This window comes from Lepidochelys kempii, chromosome 23 (assembly GCF_965140265.1).
Source record: "Lepidochelys kempii isolate rLepKem1 chromosome 23, rLepKem1.hap2, whole genome shotgun sequence".
NCBI lineage: Eukaryota > Metazoa > Chordata > Testudines > Cheloniidae > Lepidochelys > Lepidochelys kempii.
In genome coordinates this window covers 14,001,521-14,028,725 of record NC_133278.1, presented here as the reverse complement: position 1 = coordinate 14,028,725, position 27,205 = coordinate 14,001,521, and the positions used below count along the sequence as shown (strand labels likewise).

Genomic DNA, 27,205 nt, shown 5'->3' with positions numbered 1-27,205 from the left:
ACGCGCTATCTCAGAGTGAGACCAGTGTTTTCCTGGGGAACTGAAATGGGGTGGGGGGGCAGGAGAGGGCCGACGAGGGGCGAGACCGTGAGGGTGAAGGTGGGCTGGATGGCACCATAGTAAAAACAAGACGGGCAGGGATGCAACCCCACACGCCGAGCGTCCCCCGCCTCTGGTCGCCAGGCGCTGGACGGCAGGGGATGGATCACCCCACGAGTCCCTGTCCTGGTCGTTCCCTCTGGGCCACCCTGCACTGGCCACTGTCGGCCGACAGGACACCGGGCCAGAGGGACCATTGGCCTGACCCAGTCTGGCCATTTTGACCGGAAAATAACTAGAATAATCAAAACGTTGAGTCCAGACACTCCCCAAGATAACGACCTCTTGAGCTAGCAACGGGGTGGGAGCATGTCTGTGGCCAATAATGCTCTGGCCGCTGCTCCGTCCCCGGTGGCCCTGCACCGTCACCTTGTGCTGCCACCGGGACCCCTGCGAGTTGCCCCCTCCCCCCCCCCGGTGCTCAGTGATTTCAGCTCTGGGGGTGGGGGGGAAATCTCGCTGCTGGTGCGGGCGGGGGCGTCTGCTCCACAGAAACACCGTCCCACAGCGGGTCTCCGCACTTAGACCGGAGTATCTGCGATTTCAGCTTTAGCGGTCACGTCAACCGAAAGACGCTCAATGGAGCCTACTATTTGAAACAGGAGCAGGTCAAATAGCGCCCACCCCCCCAGCAAAACACCCGTGTCCCCCCCCCCCCCCCCGCCCTAGGATCTGGCATCCAAACGCCTGCTTAGCAGGTGACTGGGGCTTAATTCTTAAGGCAAGAGGTGCCGGACTCACGCAAGTTTGTTACTTTCATAACGGAGGAGACAAGCCCGGAGGCCCCAGGGCTACGCACGGCCGGGGCTCAGCCCTGGCACGAAGGAAGCCCCGAGGGAGACCCCCGCATGCAGGCAGGCTAAGAACAGTTCTGCTGCCCTTTACTCGGACAGTCAGGAGAATAGGTCATGACCCCTCACATTTAATACTCGGGCGATTTGTAACCAATACCGGCCAAAATCGATCACGCCAACAGCTCAGCTCTGGCTGCCGGACGCCTCGGCGGAGCGGGTGCCTTCGTGTAAATACCGCCTGGCCCTGAAGCCTTTTCCACCCACCCCTGGCTCATCGCGAGCCGTCGGGGGAGAGCTGGCGCAGATCTGGCTCATAAATCCTCGGCTGAAATGAGCAGGCTGGCCAAGACAGCCCAACCGAATGGGCCGACGTTGTCATACATCACGGCGGCGGGAGTCGGCGAGTCCTGGTTCAGACTTTTCAGCCCCTTCTGCTTTCTCTCAGACATTGGTAGGCTCTCAAAGCGTGGATTCAGGTTTCAATTTCCATTCACATTTCCAACCCACAACTAAACTGCAACACGGCATGTCACTGGGGGGAGGGGGGCGGCGGGGGGTCTGGGGAAATCCCTGAGAGAGACCCCAACAGCTACAGCCGGGCTCTGATCCTGTCCAAGCACTCGCTGCCCTGGCGGCAGGGGTGTGTGCTGAAATCAGAACCCAGCCCTACCCCACTGCAGTCTGGTGTGAATCTGGATTGTCCCCTGGGGGCTGAGGTCAGAACCCTGCCCTGCCCCCAATGCAAACAGGAGTGACTCCGGATTGTCCCCTGGGGGCTGAAATCAGAACCCATCCCTACCCCCAATGCAAACAGGAGCGACTCCGGATTGATCCCTGGGGCTGAGATCAGCATCTGACCCACCTACCTGATATACGGGAACATGACTGTGACATTCACAGACCCGTTGGCCACGGACATGGCGTATCTGTGGGGAACAGGGGTGTGTGTGTGACCAAGCTGGCCCCGAAGGGAAGGGGAGCAGGAGCCAAGGGCCTCAGAGTCACCCCATCAAACCCCCTCCTCAGCATCCTCCCTGCTTGACCCATCCCTAGAGGGGACAGGCCCCATACCCCATTCCCTACCCCCTGAGTCAGCCAGCCCCTACCCTGGGGCTGGATGGGAGCCAGCACCCCCCCCCAAGGGGAACGGCATGCCCCGTTCTCCACCTAAGGCAGGCAGGGAGCCCCAAGCAGAATGGGGGGGGGCGGCTCATCTACCCCCATACATGTTACTTACACCACCCAGAAGCCCACGGTGCCGCAGATGGCCAGCAGGATGGGGAGCAGGGCCCAGCCCCACATGGCAGAGACCTAAACAGGGGAAAGGGGGTGAGACACTGGTGAGGGAGGAGAGCCCCCACCCCCCATTCCTTCCCTCTCCAGAAGGCTGGGTTCTCTCCCCCCACCAAAGAGAGGCTGCAGCCTGGGGGAGCCCTTTAAAACACCCCCCACCCTAGCCCCCTCCCACTATTTAAAGGCACAGGATGCCTCTAATGTTCCTCCCCCCCACATGCAGGAGGGTCAGGGCTGCCCCATGCTGCTGCCCTGGGGAGGAGGGAGTGCTGGGGGTCTCAGAGACACCTGGCTGGGGTGTACTTAGGAGCAAGAAATATCTCTCCCCCGTCCCCCACCAGGATCTGGGCTGGAGGAGGCTCTATCCCAGCTCTGGGAGGGGAGTGGTGTCTAGGGGTTAGAGCAGCGGGGCTGGGAGCCTGGGTTCCTTTCCTGCTGTGACCACTTCTGACCTCAGCTCCCCAGCGCAGTGCCTCAGTTTCCCTCACATGAGATCGGGCTGATACATACCTACCCCTCTGAGCCTCTGTCACAGAGACATCTCCTGAGCTGCCCGCCCGGCTTCTCTGCTCCTGTGTGTGGCTGGGGTCACAGGAGCCCTGTCACTTGGCATGGCCCCACCCCGGGGACAGAGAGCAGCCCTGGGAGCTGGCTGGGGCCAAAGTGCACGGTGTGGAGGGTTGTACCTGGGAGGGATTATCCATGGGGCAGCGGGGCAGGGCTCACCCCGACCCAACACAGAGGGGCTCTGCGCCCACAGCCAGCCTCCACCATCACATTGGGCAGGAGATTGTTGAATGCTCTTAAAATCACAGACTCAGGACTCCTGGGTTCTTTCCCCGGCTCTGAGAGGGGAGTGGCGTCTAGAGGAGGGGGGGCTGGGAGTGAGGACTTCTTGGCCAGAATCCCCCCAGGGATTTGGCTCCCCCACCCAGGCCTGGAGCCAAATTAGAGGCGGCGCCCCCTAGTGGGGAAAGACCCCCGTGTCCCACCCCACAGTCAGCCTGCCCCCAGCAGATCCCTCCCCCGACAGCCCATCTGGGACTCACCAGCGGTTCGGGGTGTGGTCACTCGACAGCAGGCTCCATCCCAGCCGAGCCTGGTCGGCTCCCCAGGGAGTCTGGGCCAGGGTGTGAGAGTCCTCTGACAGCTTGTTCCTGCTGCCGTCCAGAGACCTTGGCCTGGCCATATCCGCTGCCTGGCCTGCAGGTGTCCCGGAGCCAGGAATGAGTTTATAGGGGGACACTGAGGTGCGACCGCCTCTGGGGTGGGGCACAGGGGCTAGTTATCCGGGGACCCCCCTCGCCCGGCTTAACAGCTGCTCCCCACCCTAGACTGTCCTGTAACCGTCTCAGCGTGTGGCTCTGAGGAGTCTCCCTCCCCTGCACCCGGTTTGGTTCCCCGTCCCACCTCTGAAATCCCCTCGCTTGGATTTAATCGCTGGTGAAGGTTTACGTTTACCTAGGGCCTACCAGAACTCAAGGCCCGAGAGGGGCGTGCGCAATGCCGACCCCCTTGTCTTGTTTTGCGCCCGCTTCCTTTTCAGTTAAAGCTTGAGAAATATTCATGAAGTGTTTACTGTAGGGCCTACAAAAACCCAAGGCCTGGAGGTGCCTGAGAGGGGCTGGTGATAAAGTTGCTTGGCCTTGGACCCAGGGGCCTCCTTTTCCATCTGCCTGTGTCTGGCTTTATTTACACCATGAGGAGTGGCCAACATGTTTACCAACTGTTTATTGTAGGGCCAACAGGAACTCTGTGCACTTGAGCGGGCTGTCAATAAAGTTTTGTTGAGGCACCCCGCGCTAGTAATTCACGTGGGCTACCTGGGTAACAATAGATGATTGGCAGCTGTTAGACCCAATAAACAGAGGCTGTGGGCCAATCAGTGAGGAGTATGGGCGGGCTTGCGGCTGGGTGTGACAAAGCGTAGTGATTGCCAGATTGACTGTCCAATAGAATAAGAAGAACTAGACCAATCAGAGAGGACACTGGGAGTACTGGGATGATCGACAAGGGGCATCGGCCAATGGACTCTGGTAGAGGCCGCGAGGCGGTCCTTTCTCGGTGAGTGGGCGGGAAAGAGATTAGATTGATAGCTGTGCAAACCAATAGATCGCGGAGGTGCTAAGAAAGGGACCAATTGGTCTCCAGAGGGCAGGAACAGAAGATTGTCACCCGAGCAGTCCAATAGGAAGCGGCTGAGGAGCGGGGCGGGTGGTGGTTGCGCGCCAGATACCCAATGGGGAGAGAAGGAGCCGACGAAAGATTGACAGACACCTGGGCGCGCCCATGGAAAGAGTGGAAAGCCAGGCGGGGCGGCTGAGGAAGGGCGGGACGAGCGGATGACAAACACGGCGAAACGCCCAACGGCCGCCGGCGGGTGGAGGCGCGGGCCGCGCGGGCGGGGGGCGGGGCAAGCAGCGGCAGGCGCCCGGGCTGGCCCAATGGGAAGCGGCGGCGCCGGGTCGGGCCCAATGGGCCGCGCGCGGGGGGCGGGGGCGAAGGCCGCGAGGGCCCCGCCGGGGGGGGGCGGCGAGAGAGAGGCCGAGGCGGCGGCGGCGGCGGCTGGGGCAGGTGAGGCGCGAGCGGACGGGGGGGGGGCGCGCGCGCGCGGGAGGGGGAGGGGCCATGGCGGTTCCTCCCAACCGCCGGCCCCGCCCCCTCCCCCCCCTCCCCCCCCGGCGCTGCTCCCCACACGCCGCGGGGCAGCGGGGGGCGGCTCTGTCTGGGGTGGGGCCGCTGAACTCCCCCCCGGCCCGCAGAGGGGAAACTGAGGCACGGAGCCACGTGGCCGGGTGGGGCGAGAACCCAGGAGTCCTGGCGGCGGCGCCACGGAGCCCCCCGGGGTTTGTCCCCGCGCTGCCGGCTGCCCCGCGGATCGGGTCCCTTGGGGGGGGCAGGACTCCTGGGTTCCCTCCCCGGCTCGGGGCTGGGGGGGGGGGGGGGATGCTGGGAGCCAGGACTCCTGGGTTCCCTCCCCGGCTCGGGGCGGGGGGAGGGGATGCTGGGAGCCAGGACTCCTGGGTTCCCTCCCCGGCTCGGGGCGGGGGGAGGGGATGCTGGGAGCCAGGACTCCTGGGTTACGCGCTATCTCAGAGTGGATGCTGGAGCCAGGACTCCTGGGTTCCCTCCCCGGCTCGGGGCGGGGGGAGGGGGGATGCTGGGAGCCAGGACTCCTGGGTTCCCTCCCCGGCTCGGGGCGGGGGGAGGGGGGATGCTGGGAGCCAGGACTCCTGGGTTCCCTCCCCGGCTCGGGGCGGGGGGAGGGGGGATGCTGGGAGCCAGGACTCCTGGGTTCCCTCCCCGGCTCTGGGCGGGGGCTGGGGATCCGGTAATGAGCCGCTGCATGTGGCCTGTGGGGGGTTCGCAGGCTGTTGTTTTTGTCACGTTCCTGGTCCCTGTTACCTGCTGACGGGACCCCCGGGGCCGGGGCCGGGGCTCTGCGAGTGGAGGGACGGAAGAGGGGGTGCGGGGCTGCGGGGGAGGGGTGCTCTCCCCTGCAGGGTCCCCCGTGCCCCACCCCAGAGGGGCCGCAGCGCAGCCCCAAATGCCCTACCTCTGCCAGACTCTGCCCGAATTGGGGGGGACAGAGATGCTGAGGACCCGGGGGTGCTGCAGGGTCCCCCAGGGGTGGGGCTCCGGGGCTGCTCCTGTCTGGCCTGCTCACGCCCCTCTCCCCCCACTTGCGCAGCGGCCAGCAGCATGCGTCTGGCCGGACCATGGGCTCCACGCGGGTGACGGCGAAGGAGCTGTGCGAGAATGACGACCTGGCCACCAGCCTGGTGCTCGACTCCTACCTGGGCTTCAAGACCCACAAGATGAACGTCAGGTCAGGGCGGGGCTGTGGGTCGGGAGTGAGGGGCACCGGCAGGGCTGGGGGGGCCCAGGGCCGGGCTAGCAGGGGGTTGCGGGTCGGGAGTGAGGGGCACCGGCAGGGCTGGGGAGGGGCTCAGGGCCAGGCTGGCAGGGGGCTGCGGGTCGGGAGTGGGGGGCACCGGCAGGGCTGGGGGGAGCCCAGGGCCTGCTGGGGCAGAGGGCTGCGGGTCAGGAGTGAGGGGCACCGGCAGGGCTGGGGGGGCCCAGGGCCGGGCTAGCAGGGGGTTGCGGGTCGGGAGTGAGGGGCACCGGCAGGGCTGGGGAGGGGCTCAGGGCCAGGCTAGCAGGGGGCTGCGGGTCGGGAGTGGGGGGCACCAGCAGGGCTGGGGGGAGCCCAGGGCCGGGTTAGCAGGGGGCTGTGGGTCAGGAGTGGGGGGCACTGGCAGGGTTGGGGGTAGCCCAGGGCCGGGCTGGCAGGGGGCTGCGGGTCGGGAGTGAGGGGCACCGGCAGGGATGGGGAGGGGCGTGGGGGTGGGGGGCCGTGGTCAGGACTCTGTAGCACCCCAGTTCTCTCCTTTCCCCCAGCCCGCTCCCCGCCATCCGGAGGCAGCACCACCTGCGAGAGGCGGTGGAGGCGTTTCGCCGGCGCCGGGACCTGGACGCCGCCTACCGCGCCCTCATGCTGGGTGAATGGGCCGGCCCGTACTTCAAGAGCCGCAGCCGCCAGCAGGAGACGGCGCTAAAAACCCACGTGAGTCCCAGGTCCTGTCCTGGCCCAGGCTGGGGCGTGGGGGCCAGTGATTAGAGGAGGGCAGTGGGGGCTGGGAGCCAGGACTCCTGGGTTCTCACCCCGGTTCATGGCTCCTCTCGAATCCTCTCTCCCCAGATATTCCGCTACCTCCGCATCTTTCTCCCGGAGAGCGGCTTCGTGATCTTGCGTGCAGCCGCTACTCCCTGGAGACCAACGGGGCCCAGGTGGTGTCCACAAAGTCATGGTACGGGGTCCTCAGCTCACCCCACCCCTGTGGGTGAGGGGTCCCCGTATACCCAGCCCCCAGCGCCCCACCCCCAGAGCAGCCGCAGCCCAGAGCCGGGCAAGGGGTCCTTGTATACCCAGCCCCCTCCCCCAAGGGCTCGTGTCTGGCGAGGGGTCCCCGTGTACGTAGCCCCCTGTGCCCCACCCCAGAGAGGCCACATCTCAGCACTGGGTGAGGGATCCCATATAACCAAGCCCCGCACTCCACCCCACAGTGACCACGTCCTGGTGACAGGTAAGGGGGTCCCCATATAACCAGCCCCCTGCCCCACCCCAGAGAGGCCATGTCCCAGTACCAGGTGAGCGGTCCCCATATAACCAGTCCCCTGCCCTGCCCTAGAGCGACCGTGTCCTGGTACCAGGGGAGGGGTCCCCGTATAATAGTCGCCCGCCCCACCCCAGAGCCGCTGTGTTTCAGTGCCGGGTGAGGGGTTCCAGTTTAACCAGCCCCAGTGCCCCACCCCCGAGGGGTCCCCATCTGAGCAGCCCCAGCACCCCACCCCAGAGCGCCCGGGGTGGGGGCTGGACAGGCCCCCCGACTCATCCCCCAACGCCCGGCAGGAGGAAGAACGACAAGCTGGAGCTGCTCGTAGGCTGCATCGCGGAGCTGACGGAGCCGGACGAGAGCCTGCTGCGGGCCGGGGAGAACGACTTCAGCATCATGTACTCCACGCGCAAGCAATGCGCCCAGCTCTGGCTGGGCCCCGCCGCCTTCATCAACACCACGGTGCGGGGGGCTCTGCTCCCAACCCGGCCGGGCCCCGCCCGCTCCCAACCGGCTAGCCCAAATCCTGGGCTCCCCCAGCTCTGCCGGTGCCCCTCACTCCCGCTCTGCAGGCCCCTGCTAGCCCAGCCCTGAGCTCCCCCAAGACCTGCTGATGCCCGTCACTGCCGACCCCGAGCCCCGTGTTCTCTTTGAGATCTGCACAGACCCAAGCCTCCCTCTGCCTGCGCAGCAGGATTCTGTCTGGGGGGCAGCGGTGGGATCTGTCTCCCTGGCCCCCCCACCCCTTGGTCTCGGTGCTGTGAGGGTCATAGAGCACCAGCTCTGACACTGGCAGGGGTGGATGGGCGCTGGCGCCCCCTAGAGGGGCAGGATGTGTACCACCCCTTCGTACTTCGGCCACTCTCTCAGCAGCAGCCTGTGGTTCGCTTACCCCGAGGGTCCCCGGGGCCGTGTGGGGATCTGCTCTGAGCCTGGGGGAGTCGTAGGCGTCTGACCCTGTTCTCTGGCTTGTCTCTCTTGTGTCTCCTGCTATCCCACTGCGGAACCTGCCAGACTGCAGGCCGAACTGCAAGGTAAGGGGGCTTGGGGTCTGTCCTGGCTCTGGGAGGGGAGTGGGGTCTAGTGGTTAGAGCAGGTGGGGGCTGGGAGCCAGGACTCCTGGGTTGTATCTCCAGCTCTAAGAGGGTTCTAGTGGTTGGGGGGGGAGCCAGGACTCCTGGGTTCTCCCTCAGTGAATGTGAGACCCTGGGGAGGGGAGGTGCAAGGAGCAGTGCCCCCCCCCATCTGTAAATTGGGGCTTAGGGTTGATTAGCCATGGGCTTTGAGACCCCTGCTGCGATCAGCTGGGGGGCATTGGGGAGAGATCAGCCTTGCTGTGGGGGCTTGGATGGAGCTGACGTGTGCAGTGGACTCCTCATGGCCAGGGAGGGACAGCCCCCCCCCCAATCCTGTGGGAGTGTCTGTGCCCTGTCCCCCCGTGGGGCCCTGGCTGATGCCCCCTGTCCCCCCAGTTTGTCCCAACGGAGGGGAACACGGCCTGCGTCAAGGTACTCAGGGACATTGAGCCGGAGGACGAGATCACCTGCTTCTATGGCGACGGCTTCTTCGGGGAGAACAACGAGCTGTGCGAATGCCGCACCTGTGAGAGGTGGGGGGGCTGGGGAGAGGGGCTGGCCGATGGGGGAGGGGGGCTGGGAGCCAGGACTCCTGGGTTCTCTCCCCAGCTCTGGGAGGGGAGTGGGGCCTAGTGGGTAGAGCGGGGGGGCAGGGAGCCAGGACTCCTGGGTTCTGTCCTGGCTCTGGGAGGGGAGTGGGGCCTAGTGGGTAGAGCGGGGGGGCAGGGAGCCAGGACTCCTGGGTTCCAGTCTGCAAGGTCTCTGTTCCCTCAGGAAGGGGGAAGGTGCCTTCCGGCTGCGGAAGAAGGACCCCTCGCAATCTACCTCAGCCCAGAAGAAATACCTGCTCCGGGAGACGGACGGGCGGCTGCAGCGCTGGAAGGGGCGGGGCTCCAAGCAGGCGCAGCCCCAGAGCATGCGGCGGCGGCGTAGGGCCCGGCGCAGGAGGGAGCATGGCTGCGGTAGGAGCCCCGGCCTGGGGGAGCTCACAGGGAAAGGCGGGGGGGTCCCCGTATACCCAGCGCCGGGCGAGGGGTGCCCATATACCCAGCCCCTGTGCCCCACCCCAGAGGAGCCGCGTCCCGGCGCCTTTGACATCCGTTTCTCTGTCCTCTTCCAGCTTCCCAGCGCCGAGCCCCGTGCCGCGGACCGGCCTCCTCTCTCGCGGCTCTGGGCGCCGGCCCGGTGAAGGACCTGCGGATCTCCCTGCACGACTGCGTGGCCTGCCAGGCCACGGGGGGAGCCGGCTGCCGGCTGCGGAAGCCGCTCTGGGTCACCCTGCCATGGTGGGGCCCCAGGGCCCGGCAGCCTGGCCCTGCACCAGCCGGCACCATCGTCCTCCGTCGCTCCCTGCGCAGATGCTGCCGGGCGCAGCGGGACGACAGCTGCTGCACGGCCGCCGGCCTGGGTGTCCCGCGGCCCACGCCACCTGGCCCGACCCACGCGGAGCTGGGGGGCAGGCTGCCCAGGGGGCTGGCCGGGCAGGGCTCTGGGGCGGCATCCCCCCTGGCTTGGGAGCTGCACGGGTTCAGAACTGCTGGCAGGAGCTGCCCCAGACGGGGCTTGGAGGAGACTCGCCCATGCACAAGGCCCTCTGGTGGAGTTCTGCAGCTCCGGGCCGGGGTCACTGGGCCCCCTAGTGGAGCCCTGAAGCTGTGCGCTAGGGACACACAGCTCCGCCCCGGGGACTCGGGGCCCCCTGGCGGAGCTCTGGAGCTCCACCCCGGGGACTCGGGGCCCCCTGGCGGAGCTCTGGAGCTCCGCCCCGGGGACTCGGGGCCCCCTGGCGGAGCTCTGGAGCTCCGCCCCGGGGACTCGGGGCCCCCTGGCGGAGCTCTGGAGCTCCGCCCCGGGGACTCGGGGCCCCCTGGCGGAGCTCTGGAGCTCCGCCCCGGGGACTCGGGGCCCCCTGGCGGAGCTCTGGAGCTCCGCCCCGGGGACACGCGGCTCCGTGCCGGGGACTCGGGGGCCCCCGATGGAGCCCTGGAGCACCGCACCAGGGACACCCAGCTTTGCCCCCCTGCTCCTCAGCCCCCCAGCCAGCTGGTCTGTCTGACCAGGAGTATGGCCCGGCAGCAGGCCAAGGCCATGCCTCCTGCCAGGCCCCACCCCCCCAGCCCGAGCCGCCGGCGGCAGGCCAGCAAGGCCCCCCCGGGCAGAGACGACCCCAAGCTCTCCCTCTACGCCCATGTCCGCCTGGAGACAGTGAGGCCGTGCTGGCCGGGGCAGGAGGAGCCCAAACGGACAGTGACCTTTCACCCCTTCACCCCCCCGAAACGCCTGCGGCTGGTGGTGAGCCACGGCTCCATCGACCTCGACGTGGCCTCCAGCGAGGAGTTGGCCTGAGGCTCAGGGACCGGGAGGGGCCCAGCTCCCTCCTCACCTGGCTGACCCACCCCCCTCCCCCCCAGCCCAGGAGCCGGAGCCCCTCCTGGAGCAAGAGGCTGTAGCCCAGCGGGGGTCTGGGTCTCTGAAGCACATGCCCCCCTCCCCCCAGGGATTGCACTGAGCCACCCCCCTACCCCATTGGACAGAGCTTTTCCGGACCCCCCTCCCACGCCAGGGTGCCTGGGGTGCTGGTGGTTTGTTGGTGACTTCTGGCGTCTGGTTCAAGCGGGACCCTTTGGGGTTATTTATAGTCAGTTTGGCAGGAGGCCCCAGCCCCGATGAGGGGAGTGGGTGCAAACAGGCTGCTGGGACATGGGGCCTTTCCCCTCTCGGGGGCCCTGGCCCGGATCCGGCCCCCATGCGGGGACTGGCTTGCTCAGGGGCAGGGAATGGAGCATGGGGCTCTAGGGGGTGCCTGCCCCAGAGTGGGGACTGGCTGGCTCGGGGGACAGGCAACGGGGCCTTTGAGGGGGCGCCGGCCTTGATCCCACCCCAGAGTGGGAACTGTCTGGAAAGCAGGGTGCTGGGCATCAGGATGGAGGGCACTGGCCCCCCCTGCCCGCCTGCTCCCCAGACTGTGGGCACACGTCTGCCCTGTCCTGCCACCGGCCGTGTACAACACCCAGCCCTTGGCTAAGGCTTTCAGTGGGGCCTGGGCCAGATACCCTGGCGGGGGGCACCAGCCCACCGCCTGGCATCCTGCACAGGGAGATGCCCGGCAGCCGGTTATGAGACCAGCCTGGGTAGCAGCTTGTGCCAACTCAGCCTTGCACCCTACAGCTGGGGGGCTGCACATGGGGCCCCTGTCTCCCCGGCATCCTTAACCCTTTGCAGGCCAGCCCCCTGGTGGGGGCCCAGAGGGGTGTTCAGATGCTGCCCTGGCCCAGGCCGCCTGGGTTCCCACCTGGGCCAAACAGGCTGTACAGGATGGTGAGTTCGTTTGTCATTAGGGGCTCGGGTTGATCCCCCAGTTCTCACCTCAGAGACATCCCTTGCGTTTAGATTGGAAGGGCCAGATTTCCCCCACCCCCGATGTCGGTGGGCTGTAGCTCCATTGGACTCATGGGGGCCAGCCACCCAGCAGGGCCTACGGCTGACCCCCAATGGAGCAAAGGCTGATTAACCCCAGTGGGGGCTGTGGCTGTCCCTCCCCCCCCCCCAAAATCTCTGGTGCTAGTTCGGTGTGTTTTCTCCCTCAGATCCCCAGCTGCTGGAGTCAGGGGGCGAGGGGAGAATTGTGGTGTTTGATTTAAAAAAAAAAAAAACTTTCCTAGGTGGGGTGGGGGGGAAGCCCCCCAGAAAAAGGGGCCTGGCCTGACTACATTGAAAGCTCCTGGGAGAGTTTGTGATCATATCAATTTTGGTCCCTGAGGCCCAGCTGGTGGATTTTGATCCCTGGGGGCTGATCGGGGTGGGGCCCAAAGGGCTTTATTTCTAACAAGCCCTGGCTGGCGGCCCCCGGCCCCCTTGATTCCTGGAGCTTGGTGTTCCTTGCCCCCTTACTGGCTTGGGAGGTGGGGGAGTGACCTCAGGCTGGTTAAAGGGGGCATCTGAACGCCCCACCCGAGTTGCTGCATGACGTAGTGTTTAGGGTTCTCCATAGTGGGGGGCTGGGTCCAAAGGATAGTGGGGACAGTAGGAGCGGGGAGCCAGGACTCCTGGGTTTGGTTCCCGGCTGTGGGAGGGGAGCAGGGTCTAGTGATGGGGGGCGCAGGAGGGCTGAGAACCACTCCTGGTTTCTGTCCTCAGCTGTGAGGGGGGAGGGGGGTTTAGTGATTGGGGGGGTGGCGGCTAGGAGTCAGGACTCTGGTTCTGTCCCCAGCTGCGGGAGGGGAGTGAGGGGAAAGGGGGGGGGGCGGGTGGCAGGACTCCTGGGTCGCAACCCCAGCTGCACCTTGGCCTGGGCCCAGTCACGTCACCTCTGTGCCTCAGTTTCCCCATCTGAAAAATGGGTTTCACACTTACCTACCTCACTGGGAGAGGGAGGAGGCGAAGCCATTTCTGAAGCGTCCAAGAAACAGCTCTTCCCCTGACAGGGTGCAGCGCCCCCTTTCCCTGCCCCCTACCCCTCCATGGGGCCTGCAGACCCTGGGCTTTGCAGGCAGGGTGGGGGGAACCTCCTGTTCCAGCCCAGCGGACCTGAAACTCCCACGCGGCGTGTGTTGGTGATAGATTTCACCCCACCCCGATTCAGCCGCCCCTGCTCCCCACAGCCCCCTCAGGGCTTACGGTCGGCCCTGCCAAGGCAGAGGGTGGCCGGATGCCTGGGTTCTTCCGGGCGGGGGGAGGGTGCGAACGCTTACACCTGCTGAACTGTGTGTCACCTGGGGGGGCTCTGCACTGGAAGAGGGGATGGGACTGGAAAAGTGGGGTGACTCGTTTGCACCCCTGTGGGCTAGCCCTACAGCTGATCCCAGGATGGGGGGGGGGTGGATTGGTGCTAGGGGCACAAGGTGCAAAGCTGGGGGTGGGAGACCCCCCTCGGGGAATGTGCCCAGCTCTGGGGGAGGGTGGGGGACCCAGGGGGTTCTCAGCCCCCCTCCGGGGGTGGAGCTCAGCTGGGTGTGTTTGTGTCAGGTTTTTGGAGGGGGAGAGAAATTCCCCTTTTAAAAACAAGTAGGGAACAAAACATGGTTGGAATAAAGATTTTTCTAAAAGAGATTGTGTCTGTACGTCTGTCCAGAGAGCTGGTGGGGTCGGTCGGGGGAGCTGGGAGCCAGGACGCCTGGGTTCTATCAGGGAGGGGAGTGGGATCTAGTGGTTAGAGCATGGAGGGACCACAGAGCTCCCAGCTCCAGCAGGGGGCGCTCACCACTGGCAGTTGGGGGGGCCCCAGGGCGGTGCCAGGGGGTGCTGGGCTGTAGGGGGCTCACACTGCCTGGAGGGCTCCAGGTTTTGGCTACGTGACCCTTCCCTGTGACACCCTCCCCCCCCCGCCACCCAAAGAGGGACATGGGGGGCAGTGCAGAGGTTTGAAGCCAACCGCTGGTGCCCAGCCCCCTTGGGCCTGTCCCCACCCCTGGGGGCAGGGACCCACGGGGCCATCCCAGCCTGAGGTGCAGCCCCTCCCATCCAGCCCGGGTGCAGCCGCCTCAGTCTGGACCTGTGCAAGCCGGGGCTGGATCCTTCCTGCTGCCAGGTGTGGCCCGGTGGGCAATGGCGGGTGGGTGGGAAGCCCTGGAGGGAGAGCGCCTGGGGGCGGGGGAGAGACGGGGCAGTGGGAACCATCGTGCCCCCTCTGGGTCCCCAGGAATGGGCACTAAGCTGGGGCAAATTGGGGTGGGGGGTCATAAGGCGGGAATGAAAAAGTGGGAGTGGGGCAGACTGCTGTAACCACTAGACCCCACTCCCCCAAGCCAGGGAGAGAACCCAGGACTCCTGACTCCCAGCCCCCCTGCTCTAACCACTAGACCCCACTCCCCACCCAGAGCCAGGGAGAGAACCCAGGAGTCCTGGTCCCAGCCCCCCTGCTCTAACCACTAGACCCCACTCCCCACCCAGAGCCAGGGAGAGAACCCAGGAGTCCTGGTCCCAGCCCCTATGATCGACCCCCAGGACCATTTTCCTGCCCTAGGTGGGATGGTCGGGGGCCTATTTCTGACCAGACTCTTATACTAGCTGGAAGGCACAAGACAGGGAGAGACTAGCCTGCTTGGAGCCTGGACTCCTGGGTTCCCCCTCCGGCTCTGGGAGGGGAGTGGGGTCTGGTGGGTAGAGCAGGGGGGCCGGGAGCCAGGACTCCGGGGTTCTCTCCCTGGCTCTGGGAGGGGAGTGGGGTCTGGTGGGTAGAGCAGGGGGGCCGGGAGCCAGGACTCCGGGGTTCTCTCCCTGGCTCTGGGAGGGGAGTGGGGTCTGGTGGGTAGAGCAGGGGGGCCGGGAGCCAGGACTCCTGGGTTCTCTCCCTGGCTCTGGGAGGGGAGTGGGGTCTGGTGGGTAGAGCAGGGGGTCTGGGAGCCAGGACTCCAGGGTTCTCTCCCTGGCTCTGGGAGGGGAGTGGGGTCTGGTGGGTAGAGCAGGGGGGCCGGGAGCCAGGACTCCGGGGTTCTCTCCCTGGCTCTGGGAGGGGAGTGGGGTCTGGTGGGTAGAGCAGGGGGTCTGGGAGCCAGGACTCCGGGGTTCTCTCCCTGGCTCTGGGAGGGGAGTGGGGTCTGGTGGGTAGAGCAGGGGGGGCTGGGAGCCAGGACTCCGGGGTTCTCTCCCTGGCTCTGGGAGGGGAGTGGCCTCTAGTGGTCGGAGCAGTGGGGCTGGGACTCACCCATCCCCTGTCAGGGTCACATGGGCCCCCAGTGATTGTCCTGGCTCCAAGGAGGAATTTTTAGTATGTGCTTTTCCTGGGCTTTGATCAGAAAAGGAAGCGGAAATTGTCTCCTTGGCCCTGACCTCCAGCACCTGCACTAAACCCAGGGTGGGGCTAGCAGGGGGCTGCGGGTGGGGAGTGGGGGGCACCGGCAGGGGCGGGTGGAGCCCAGGGTGGGGAGTGAGTGCTACCGGCAGGACTGAGATGGGGGGATGCTGGAGTACGGGCAGCTCAGATGGGATCCTGGGAACAGTAGGACTCGGGCCTGGAAGACCCCTCCTCTGCTCCTCCCCCGTTTCACCCACCCCCTCTCTCCCCAGGCTGGAACCTCCTTCCCTCACCTTGGCCATGACTGCCCTGGTCTCCTGGGTCCCCTTCCGGTCGCCCCTCCAGCTCTCCGTCTTCCTGCTGGCCATCTTGACCCTCTCCATCTTCTTCAACTTGAGGGGCTGGTTCCCTGCCCAAGGACAGAGACTGCCCTCCTCCAATGCCATGGGGTGGCCCCCAGCCATGTCACCCATCCTGCCCCCCACCACACCCCCTGCCACGGAGCGGGGCGTGTGGACCGTGAACTCCCTCGGGCGCCTGGGGAACCAGATGGGGGAATACGCCACCCTCTACGCCCTGGCCAAGATGAACGGGCACCAGGCCTACATCCTCCCGGAGATGCACCAACATCTGGCACCGCTCTTCCGCATCACCCTGCCCGTGATGTCCAGCAACATGGTCCGGAGCATCCCGTGGAGGAATTACGCGCTACACAATTGGATGTCGGAGGAGTACAGGCACATCAAGGGGAAATACGTCCGGCTGACGGGCTACCCCTGGTCCTGGACCTTCTACCACCACCTCCGGCAGGAGATCCTCCAGGAATTCTCCTTCCACGACCACATCAAGGAGGAGGCCAACCGGTACCTGGCCGGGCTGCGTGGGCAGCGCCGGAACGTGACCTACGTGGGTGTCCACGTCCGGAGGGGGGACTACGTCCAGGTGATGCCACAGGTCCGGAAGGGGGTGGTGGCGGACAAGGCCTACCTGGAGAAGGCCATGGGCTACTTCCGGGCCAAGTACCAGGAGCCGGTCTTCGTGGTGACCAGCAACGGGATGGAGTGGTGCCGGGAGAACATCGACACCTCACGGGGAGACGTGTATTTCTCGGGGGACGGGAAGGAGTCGTCGCCGGGGGGGGATTTCGCTCTCTTGGTCCATTGCAACCACACGATCATGACCATCGGGAGCTTCGGCATTTGGGCCAGCTACCTGGCTGGGGGGGAGACCGTCTACTTGGCCAACTACATGCTCCCCAATTCCCCCTTCCTGCGGTCCTTCAAGCCTGCGGCCGTCTTCCTCCCTGACTGGATCGGGATTAACGCTGATCTCTCTCCGCTGCTGAATGGGACAGAGCGGCAGAAAGGAGCCCGCCCACAGGCTACCAACAGGACCCGCAGGGATAGCGGGCCAGCCACCAGCCAGGGAAGAGGGCGCTGGAGAGTTCAGAGTGCATCAGAGCAGATGTTGGTCAGGCACAGGGTGGGGTCAAGACAACCTGGCTCCCTTCTGCCAACTTTGTCCTAGGATTCCTCAGAAGGGGCCATCTTGTTCCTAGGTTGAACTGTTAGAACAGGGGAGCTGTGAGTCAGGATTAGAAGTGAAGTGAAGTAAAGCCAGGAAGTGAAGCCAGCTATAAAAATAATAAATAACAAATGGAAGAAAGGGGCAGTGGATAGTAATATATATAAATCAGAAACTAGGGATTGTAGAAAATTGATAAGGGAAGCAAAGGGACACAAGGAGACATCTATGGCAAGCAGAGTTAAAGCCCATACTGTGTTGTTTTTTTTTAATGTATATTAGGAACAAAAAAGGATCCTGAGAATGATATTGATCCCTTTTAGATGGAAATGGTAGAATTTTCAACACTGCAGACAAGGTAGAATTTTTCAATAAATATTTCTGTTCTGTGTCTGGGAAAAAAACAGATGATGTTGTCATAGCGTATGACAATGCGAACGCACTTTCCATTCCACTAGTAGCTCAGGTGGATGTTAAACAGCAGCTACAAAAGTGAGTGATTTTAACATCAGCAGGTCATGGTAATATGCATGGAAGAGTTTGAAAAGAGCTGGCTGAGGAACTGACGGCACTGTTTATGTTTCAGAGGAACAGCCGTGTTAGTCTGTATTCGCAAAAAGAAAAGGAGGACTTGTGGCACCTTAGAGACTAACCAATTTATTTGAGCATGAGCTTTCGTGAGCTACAGCTCACTTCATCAGATGTTTACCGTGGAAACTGCAGCAGACTTTATATACACACAGAAATCATGAAACAATACCTCCTCCCACCCCACTGTCCTGCTGGTAATAGCTTATCTAAAGTGATCAACAGGTGGGCCATTTCCAGCACAAATCCAGGTTTTCTCACCCTCCACCCCCCCACACAAATTCACTCTCCTGCTGGTGCTAGCCCATCCAAAGTGACAACTCTTTACATAATCAAGTCGGGCTATTTCCTGCATAGATCAAGGTTTTCTCACATCCCCCCCACCCCCATACACACACAAACTCACTCTCCTGCTGGTAATAGCTCATCTAAACTGACCATTCTCCAGGTTTAAATCCAAGTTAAACCAGAACATCTGGGGGGGGGGGGTAGGAAAAAACAAGAGGAAACAGGCTACCTTGCATAATGACTTAGCCACTCCCAGTCTCTATTTAAGCCTAAATTAATAGTATCCAATTTGCAAATGAATTCCAATTCAGCAGTTTCTCGCTGGAGTCTGGATTTGAAGTTTTTTTGTTTTAAGATAGCGACCTTCATGTCTGTGATTGCGTGACCAGAGAGATTGAAGTGTTCTCCGACTGGTTTATGAATGTTATAATTCTTGACATCTGATTTGTGTCCATTTATTCTTTTACGTAGAGACTGTCCAGTTTGACCAATGTACATGGCAGAGGGGCATTGCTGGCACATGATGGCATAGATCACATTGGTGGATGTGCAGGTGAACGAGCCTCTGATAGTGTGGCTGATGTTATTAGGCCCTGTGATGGTGTCCCCTGAATAGATATGTGGGCACAATTGGCAACGGGCTTTGTTGCAAGGATAAGTTCCTGGGTTAGTGGTTCTGTTGTGTGGTATGTGGTTGTTGGTGAGTATTTGCTTCAGGTTGCGGGGCTGTCTGTAGGCAAGGACTGGCCTGTCTCCCAAGACTTGTGAGAGTGTTGGGTCATCCTTTAGGATAGGTTGTAGATCCTTAATAATGCGTTGGAGGGGTTTTAGTTGGGGGCTGAAGGTGACGGCTAGTGGTGTTCTGTTATTTTCTTTGTTAGGCCTGTCCTGTAGTAGGTAACTTCTGGGAACTCTTCTGGCTCTATCAATCTGTTTCTTTACTTCTGCAGGTGGGTATTGTAGTTGTAAGAAAGCTTGACAGAGATCTTGTAGGTGTTTGTCTCTGTCTGAGGGGTTGGAGCAAATGCGGTTGTATCGCAGAGCAATATGTTGATTTTGCCCTGCAGCAGGTCCAGAATTAAACTAGAGTGCCAATTTTTAAAAAGGGTAAATGGGATGACCCAAATAATTATGGGCCGGTCAGCCTGACCTCGATCCCAGGGAAGATAATGGGGCGGCTGATGCGGGACTCGATTAATAAAGCATGAAAGGAGGGTGCCTCATTCATTATCTTGGGACTATGGAAGCTAGACCCTGTCATACTCACCTGCTAGGCTCTTTCACTGTGATTGCATGTTCGGTTGAGGAAAGTCACAGGGTTGGTGTCAGGCAAGGCGCGGGAGCTGGTGACTGATTAACAAGAACACTAGGAAATGAGCGTGGCCCTCGTTAAATGGAGTCACATCCGCCCAGCTGACGGGTCTCATAATGTACCTGTACATGGAGACAAGCCATCGAGCGCGGATGGGGGGGTGGTTTCCAGGGGCGGATCCCGCAGGGGTCGGTTCTTGACCCTGAGCTAGTTAATGTCAATGACGTAGAAGAAAGCCTCACAGATCAAGTTTGCAGAGGCCACCAAACCAGGAGGAGGGGCCCCCAGCGGGGCTGGATCGGCCATCGCTCAGCAGCTGGATTGAGTGTTTAGAGCCGGTGTCCCTTCCCCTGGCCTCCCCTGCCCCAGCGCGGGGCCCACGGCAACCACAGAGCCCGGGCATTACAGACGGCAGGCAGGGCGGGGCTGCGGGGGGAGGCTCTCCTTCCAGCCCGGCTGGCCCAAACCTCCCATGTGGCTTGTATTGGGGATGGACAGAGAGATCCCCCCACTCTTCCCCCCCCCCACCAGATTCAGCCACCCCCGCTCCCCACAAGCCCTTGGGGCTCAAGGCTGGCTCTGCCACGGCAGAGGGCGGCCGGACGCATGGGTTCTTCCAGGGCGGGAAGGGGGTGCTAATAGGTCACAGCTGCTAAACTGTGTATCAGTCCCGTGGAGGGTAAATTTCCCCCAGGGTTGGGCTCCACCCACCCCCCATTCCTGCTGACCCAAGAGCAAGAGGGGTCTAGTGATTACAGTGGGAAAGGGGAGCCAGGACTCCTGGGTTCTTTCCTTGGCGGACAGGGAAGGGCGGTATTCAGTGGGGCACTCCCTGGCTAGGGCTGGGCTAGATCCATAGGGCAGGGAACTCTGGGCAGAAGGATTGGCCCAAGGAGCGGGGGGTGAGGGCGGAGCGGGGCCTTGTCATTCCAATTTTATTGTTGCTTGTAAAAGCCCATCATTTGCCCAGCAGTTCTGCCTTTACAGCCCTGTGCCACATACACACTGGGGCTGGTTTATATCCCAGGTATGTGCCCACCCACAAAGCCCTGCTGAACCTGCCCTACTCAGCAGGGGATAGAACCCAGGAGTCCTGGCGCCCAGCCCTCCCTGCTTTTTTCAAAGGGCTAGTTTCATCAAGCTGAAAGGAATTAGGAACCGAAGCAGCCTGGAGGAAGAATTTAATCAGACCCATGTGGCTACTGATTGGGGATTGTTTACCAAACACCTGACTACTTGCCCAGACAGCCACTATTCCACGCTTGAGGAAGAAGACTGTACTGGTCACAGACTGACCTGGTTTAGAGAGGAAGTGAAAGCAGCAATAACAAATGGAAGTACGGGGAAAGTGGACAGTATATAAACCAGAAACTAGGGATGGTAGAAAATTGATAAGGGAAGCAAAGGGAAACAAGGCACATTCTATGGCCTGCAGTGTTGAGGACAATAAGAAGGCTGTTTTTTTTTAATGTATATTAGGAACAAAAAGAATCCTGACAATGCTATTGATGCATTTTAGATGGAAATGGTAGAATTATCAATAATGCAGAAAAGGCAGAATTGTTCAATAAATATTTTTGTTTTGTGTTTGGGGGGAAAAACAGATGATGTCATATCACATGGTGATGCTAATGCTCTTTCCATTCCACTCATATCTCAGGAGGCTGCTAAACAGCAGCTATCAAAGTGAGACATTTTAAAATCAGCAGGTCCAAATAACTTACAGCCAAGAGTTTTAAACGAGCTAGCTGAGAAGCAAGTTTTAACCATTCAACCTCATGATGGACCCATTTGGTGACTCCTAGGAGAAGGTCGGCAGAATGAACACACATCATCTTTCCCCACCCCCCTCCCAGTCAGTACCTGACCAAGGTCCGTGCTGATGCCCCCTAAACTCCCCAGGGCTGCATACCCCAGCTCGGGGCTGGCCCACTATCCCAGCGGATCCTGCTGGTGGCCTGCAGGCTGGATCCTTTCTGTCCCTATGTCCCACTCCGCAGTGGGGAGAGATCAGCGTTGATCCCGATCCACTCGGGGAGGAAGGCAGCCTCAGGCTTGAAGACCCGGAGGAAGGGGGAGTCGGGGAGGGTGTAGTTGGCTAAGTAGATGGTTTCCCCACCGACCAGGTAGCCGACCCAGATGCCGAAGGTCCCAATGGTCATGATCGTGTGGTTGCAATGAGCCAAGAGAGCGAAATCCCTCCCTGGCGACGACTCCTTCCCGTCCCCCGAGAAATACACATCTCCCCGTGAGGCATTGATGTTCTCCCGGCACCACTCCATCCCATTGCTGGTCACCACGAAGACCGGCTCCTGGTACTTGGCCCGGAAGTAGCCCATGGCCTTCTCCAGGTAGGCCTTGTCCGCCACCACCCCCTTCCAGATCTGTGGCATCACCCGGACGTAGTCCCCCCTCCGGACGTGGACACCCACGTAGGTCACGTTCCGGCGCTGCCCACGCAGCCCGGCCAGGTACCGGTTGGCCTCCTCCTTGACGTGGTCATGGAAGGAGAATTCCTGGAGGATCTCCTGCCGGAGGTGGTGGTAGAAGGTCCAGGAGCAGGGGTAGCCCGTCAGCCGGACGTATTTCCCCTTGATGTGCCTGTACTCCTCCGACATCCAGTCGTGGAGCCCATAGTTCCTCCATGGGATGCTCCGGACCACGTCGTTGGAGATCACGGGCAGGGTGATGCGGAAGACCGGTGCCAGCTGCTGGTGCATCTGTGGGAGGATGTAGGCCTGGTGCCCATTCATCTTGGCCAGGGCATAGAGGGTGGCGTATTCCCCCATCTGGTTCCCCAGGCGCCCGATGGAGTTCACGGTCCACATGCCCCGCTCCGTGGCAGGGGTTGTGGTGGGGGGCGTGGCTGGGGACCCCTTCGTTGCGTTCAAGGAAGGATGCCTCAGTCTTGCAGTGGGGAACCTGCTGCTCAGGTGGAGGAATATGGAGAGGGTCATGATGGCCAGCAGGTAGAGGCTGAGCTGGAGGGGCAGCCGGAAGGGGACCCAGGAGTCCGGGGCCGTCATGGCTCTCAGCAGTGATAGGAAAAAGGGGTCCCAGCCTGGGGAGAGAAGGAGCAGGGTGGGTGGGTGGTGAGTGGAGTGAGGGGAAGAGGGGAGGAACGGAGGGGATGGTTCGAGGAGATGGGAGAGGGTCTCCCAGGGCCAATAACCCCCCTTTCCCACAGCCCGGCTGAGGGACCAAGGGACTCCAGCTCCAGAAGAATGTCAGGGGAGGGGAGCAGAGTCATTCAGTTTCGGGAGGCTGAAGCCCCACAGCCCCTTGACCCCGGATCGGCCCCTTCACCTGCCAGCCGACACCGGGCCAGGCAAGAACAGTCAGAGCAACAGTGTTTCCCCTCCCAGCTCTACTGGTGCCTCTCACTCCCAACCCACAGTCCCCTACTAGCCCGGCCCTGGGCTCCCCCACCCCCAGCTTCTGTGGGTTAAGTGCAGTGTTCGGGGAGAGGGCTGGGGTCGATGTGGTGCTGGGCTTCTTTGTGGCGTTGTCCCCTTTGGACCCCAACAGGCCCAGGGGTGGGGGGCAGAGGACAGGGCTGTGGGTGGCCAGGCTGGGGTGGGTGGGGGAAGGGGGGACGACAATTTCCTGTTCAGCCTCAGATCAGATCAGATCAAAAGCAAATAAGGAAAATTCCTCTGGGGCGGAAGAAATGCTGGCGGCTCTGAGGAGCGTGACACGATCCCGGATAGGCCCTGGGCCCTCCCCCCACTGGATCTCCCTCCCTCCCCAGAGCTGGGCATAGCCCCCCAGCCCCCACTTCTAACCACTAGACCCCATCCCACTCCCAGAGCCAGGAAGAGAACCCAGGAGTCCTGGCTCCCAGCCCCCCCTGCTCTAACCGCTAGACACCACTCCCCTCCCCGAGCTGGGGAGAGAATCTAGGAGTCCTGGCTCCCAGCCCCCTCCCTTTCTAACTAGTAGACCCCACTTCCCTGTCCCAGAGAGGGCGAAAGGACGTATGTGTCTATTTGTAGTTGGATTCTTTCTCCCCTCCAACCTCACCCATGGGACTGTATCACCTGGGCCCGGAGGCAGGTGGGGGCATGAGAAGGAACAGACGGGAGCCAAATTCTCCCCCCCCCACCTCCCACCCCAGATATTTCTTCCTTCCTAGTAACCCTTTGCCAGCCACTGGGAGAGAAACACAAACTGCCTTGGCGAGGGGAGCTGGGAGCCAGGACTCCTGGGTTCTCACCCCGGCTCTGGGAGGGGAGTGGAGTCTGGTGGTTAGAGCAGGGGGTGGGAGCCAGGACTCCTGGGTTCTCTATCCCCTCTCAAACAGAAAAGGAGGACTTGTGGCACCTTAGAGACTAACCAATTTATTTACGCCTGTTCTTTTTGCGAATACAGACTAACACGGCTGCTACTCTGAAACCTGTCCCCTCTCAGCGAGGATCTAGTCCCCTCTCTTGTTCCCTTGTTCCAACCACCTGAGCCCAGAGATCCTCCTTCGCTGGGGCAGGGCAGGACAGTCCCCGCTTCCCCTGCACCCTCTGTCTCTGCCTTTGTCCCACTCCCTTCTCTCACCACACACCTGGGCTCTCTCCTTCCATCGCTCCCACCCCGCCCGGCCGCACCTGTCAGCAGAACGGATCCAGCTCGGGGCTGCCAGCAGGTCGCACTGCTTGGAGAGGCTGGGCTCGGCTGCGCCCCGGCAGATGGGAGGGGATCTGAGCCCTGCCTTCAGGGGTGGGGACAGCGCTGAATTTGTGCCTTGCACTGTCTGACATCTGGGCCTGGCACTTCATGGCCCCGGTGCCTCTGGGCCTGGCACTTGACGGCAGCCCCATGCCCCTGGCACTGCCCTGGGGCATCAGGCCCAGTCCTGCCTGCCAGGGGAGTGCGCCCCCTATCGAGCCCCCGCCTTTCTGCCCAGCACACCCTGGGCCCAGCATGGGGTACAGCAGGAGCAGCCAGACAGGCCTCCCCTTCCCCGGCCGGCTGAATTAGCTGGTCATTAACTCTGTGCCCTGATGCCGAGCGTGATAACGACATGGCTAATGGGCCGCGGGCTGTGCCAGGCTGCACTGCTGGCCGGGAGCCACCCATTGCTGCTCAGGGTGAGGCTGGAGCATCCTGGAGTGCGACCAGCCCCATGTCCAGCCCTGCTCAGGGCTCTGCGCATCTGTGGGGAGTGGGGTGGGGGGCCCCTGGCAGGCAGAGCTGGTCCCATTGCCCCAGGGCGGCACTAGGGGACGCTGGGCTGCAGGAAGTCAGGTGGGGGGGGCCAGCAGGGGGTGCTCTTCCCTGGCAGGCGGGGCTGGCCCCATTGCCCCAGGGCAGCACAAGGGGGCGCTGGGCTGCAGGGCTGGTCACTAGGGGGCGCTCTCTGGGAGTCTGTGTCAAGCTCTGATGAACTATAACCCGGCGGCGAGAACCCAGGAGCCAGCAACTGGCCCCCCCAGCCCTGCCATAACCTCCGGGCTCCCCATCCCTTTCGGCTGGGGTGGAAGCCCCCTCCCCGCCCAACCATCCACAGATTCGCCCCCCCCCCTCACTCCCCCATGGACGGAAGCAGCTTGTCCCTGCCCGCACAGAGGGGAAAGGCAGCTAATGCCCCCCAAGCTTCTGCTGGCCACCCACATAACCCAGCCGGCCCCGGCCCCCAGCTACAGCGCGGGCAGGAAGGGGTTAAGCCCGAAGGCTGCATTGTGCACCAGGGCCCAGGGAACCTGACTGCAGGGGCCTCAGTGATCCCGGCCAGGCAGGGGGCTCAGCAGGGGAGGGAACCTGGGGGACACGGAGCAGCCCCGCGCTCCCGGGGGGCAGGGCCCTGCTGGCACACAGTGTGGGCTGTGCTGATGGCCCAGCAGGGGAGCGGCCGGCCCCACACACTGCACGTTTGTCCCGCCAGCAGCCCTGCACACCCACCCCCGTCGTTGGCCACTGGATCCCCCCCGTCGTTGGCCACTGGATCCCTCGCCTCACTGCTGGTGGGAGGGCAGCTGGCGCGCCGGGATCCAGCCAGGGCCAGGACCCGCCCGTACTGATGGGGGCGGGGGACAGAAACAGTGGGGCAATTTTCCTGTTTTTAAGAAGAAGTCGGGACACCTGCAGGAGGGCTTCAATACGGGACTGTCCCTTTAAAAACGAGACGTCTGGTCACCTCATCTCCACGGCTCTGGGAGGGGAGTGGAGCCTAGTGGTTGTGGAAGAGCTGGGACTTGGCACACACCCCTGTCCGGGATTCGTCACCTTTACCATGGTTCCTTCCCCGCAATTCTTCCGGCTCCATGGATTCTTCCTTATTTGCTTTGCATTAGAGCTGAACTGAATCACAGAATCATAGACTATCAGGGTTGGAAGGGACCTCAGGAGGTCATCTAGTCCGACCCCCTGCTCAAAAGCAGGACCCATCCCCAATTAAATCATCCCAGCCAGGGCTTTGTCAAGCCTGACCTTAAAAACCTCTAAGGAAGGAAGCAAAGGGGAAATTGCTCCCCCCTCCCCCAGCCCTGGCCTGCCCTTCCCCCTCCCCTCCCCACACACACTCTGGGCCTATAGTGGGGAGCAGTGGGTAGGACTCTACAGAAAAGCCCAGAGCCATACCGCTCCCTCGGTGCCCTGCCCCTGCCTATACTGCACTGAACCCAGAGCTGGGTTGCAAGAGCTCAGGGCAGGCTAGCAGGGGGTCGGGAGTGAGAGGCACCGGCAGAGCTGTGGTATGAGGCCTTGTGGGAGCTTCTCCCCGTGCACTGTGGGGCAGAAATGTCGGCCCCAGGGATTGCTAGGGGTCAGGTTTCCCCACCCCTGGTGCCAGCCTCCACCCTTCATTCTTGCGCCTTGTTTTATAAAATGCCCTGCGTCTGCGTGGCTCGGCCCGGTGCCCCATCTCGGCTGCGCCCTGCCCCGGTGCCGGGGTCCCAGCCGATACAGGCCGCCCACTCTGCTGGCATTGACAGAGCCGGGGACCCGTGGGGGATGGAGCCAGGCCAGTGGGGGACGTTCACGGAGCAGTGGGTGGCACCGCGGGGGCCCAAGGGATGAGCACAGGCCGATGGGAGCCCATCGCATCAGGGCAGCTTGGGCACAAGGAGCAGCCGCTGCTGGACCCTTGGCGTGGGGAGGCCGAATTCCTGGATCTGTGCCTAGAGCTCGCCTGTGCCCAGCCCAGAGTGGGCAGGGGGATAGATAGATAGAGAGGTAGATAGATAGATAGGATGGATGGGGATAGATAGATAGATAGTGTGACAGGGTTGGGCCAGATGGCTACAGGAGAGTAATAGAAGGCAGAGATATTAGCCCCAGGTTAAGTAGGTCCCTTTTCCCTGAGTAAGGTAACAGGGAAGGTTCCAAAACAACCAGGAACCTGGAGACAATTAAGACAGACAGGCTGATTAGAACACCTGCAGCCAATCAAGAAGCTGCTAGAATCAATTAAGGCAGGCTAATCAGGGCACCTGGGTTTAAAAAGGAGCTCAATTCAGTTTATGGTGTGTGTGTGAGGAGCTGGGAGCAAGAGGCGCTCGGAGCTGAGAGTGAGAACGCGGACTGTTGGAGGACTGAGGTGTACAAGCATCATCAGACACCAGGAGGAAGGTCCTATGGTGAGGATAAAGAAGGTGTTGGGAGGAGGCCATGGGGAAGTTGCCCAGGGAGTTGTAGCTGTCACACAGCTGTTCCAGGAGGCACTCTAGACGGCTGCATTCCACAGGGCCCAGGGCTGGAACCCGGAGTAGAGGGCGGGCCCGGGTTCCCCCCAAATCCTCCCAGCGCCTGGTCAGACATGGGAGGAGTTGACCTGGACTGTGAGTTCATGAAAACGGCCAAGCTGAGGGCTGCCGTGAAGCTCCAAGGCGAACAAATCTGCCAATAAGTGCAAGACCCACCAAGGTAGAGCAGGAACTTTGTTACAATAGATAGATGGGGATGGATAGATAGACAGATAGATAGATAGATAGATAGTGTCGTGAGGTGGTGTGGTCCCCCACCGCCCCAGAGAGGGATGAGCTCTGGCCAAAACCCTTGACATGGCCCCAGCCAAAAACTTAGCCCATACTTTGTGAAACACTTTAGTGATTCCAGGGTTTGGTCTATATGTTAACTTAACACAGCCATTAATGTTCTTGAGAGACCACTTACTCGAGCATTCAGCCATGGAGGCGGTGCGGTGTTGTACCTCAGTTTCCCTTTGTGCCCAGCAGGTCACACCTGAAGTGGTTTTTCTGCTGCGGAAAGTTTTAGAAATGTGTCTATGCATTAGCTGTGAAACCTCAACAATATTAGGCTTTTAACACAAAGTGTAAAAAGAAAAGGAGGACTTGTGGCACCTTAGAGACTAATACAGACTAACACGGCTGTTACTCTGAAACACAAAGTGTGTTCTTGTTGAACCAAACAGCATAATCATAAGGGTTTCT

General features: G+C 61.9%; 3 protein-coding genes across 4 annotated transcripts; 2 read left to right on the top strand and 1 right to left on the bottom strand.

Annotated features, from left to right (window-relative positions):
- Positions 1-4,658: 4,658 nt before the first annotated feature.
- On the top strand, positions 4,659-12,481 carry KMT5C (lysine methyltransferase 5C). The gene is given in 10 exon segments (XM_073322204.1): positions 4,659-4,760; positions 5,878-6,015; positions 6,588-6,753; positions 6,889-6,937; positions 6,940-6,997; positions 7,600-7,759; positions 8,314-8,337; positions 8,776-8,912; positions 9,154-9,341; positions 9,500-12,481. Coding segments are annotated over 9 exon segments (2,118 nt in total). The 5' UTR covers positions 4,659-4,760; positions 5,878-5,905; the 3' UTR covers positions 10,726-12,481.
- A 1,357-nt stretch (positions 12,482-13,838) lies between these two features.
- Positions 13,839-17,381, top strand: LOC140902220 (galactoside alpha-(1,2)-fucosyltransferase 2-like). Its single transcript, XM_073322072.1, has 2 exons — positions 13,839-13,906; positions 15,385-17,381. Exon 2 carries the CDS (start codon positions 15,413-15,415, stop codon positions 16,637-16,639), a length of 1,227 nt encoding a protein of 408 aa, XP_073178173.1. The 5' UTR covers positions 13,839-13,906; positions 15,385-15,412; the 3' UTR covers positions 16,640-17,381.
- Positions 17,382-20,682: 3,301 nt separating this feature from the next.
- LOC140902226 (galactoside alpha-(1,2)-fucosyltransferase 2-like) lies at positions 20,683-23,499 on the bottom strand. Of its 2 annotated transcripts, none has more exons than XM_073322084.1 (2): positions 23,423-23,499; positions 20,683-21,885 (listed from the first exon to the last, which is right to left on the bottom strand). In XM_073322084.1, exon 2 carries the CDS (start codon positions 21,848-21,850, stop codon positions 20,807-20,809), a length of 1,044 nt encoding a protein of 347 aa, XP_073178185.1. In that variant the 5' UTR covers positions 21,851-21,885; positions 23,423-23,499; the 3' UTR covers positions 20,683-20,806. The 2 variants fall into 2 exon arrangements, with proteins under 2 accessions (XP_073178185.1, XP_073178183.1); XM_073322082.1 differs by having other exon boundaries at positions 23,380-23,484.
- Between the last annotated feature and the right edge of the window lie 3,706 nt (positions 23,500-27,205).

Bases quoted from the DNA above. Each gene is read 5' to 3' on its own strand.
- LOC140902220 (XM_073322072.1), top strand. From the start codon at position 15,413: ATGACTGCCCTGGTCTCCTGGGTCCCCTTCCGGTCGCCCCTCCAGCTC.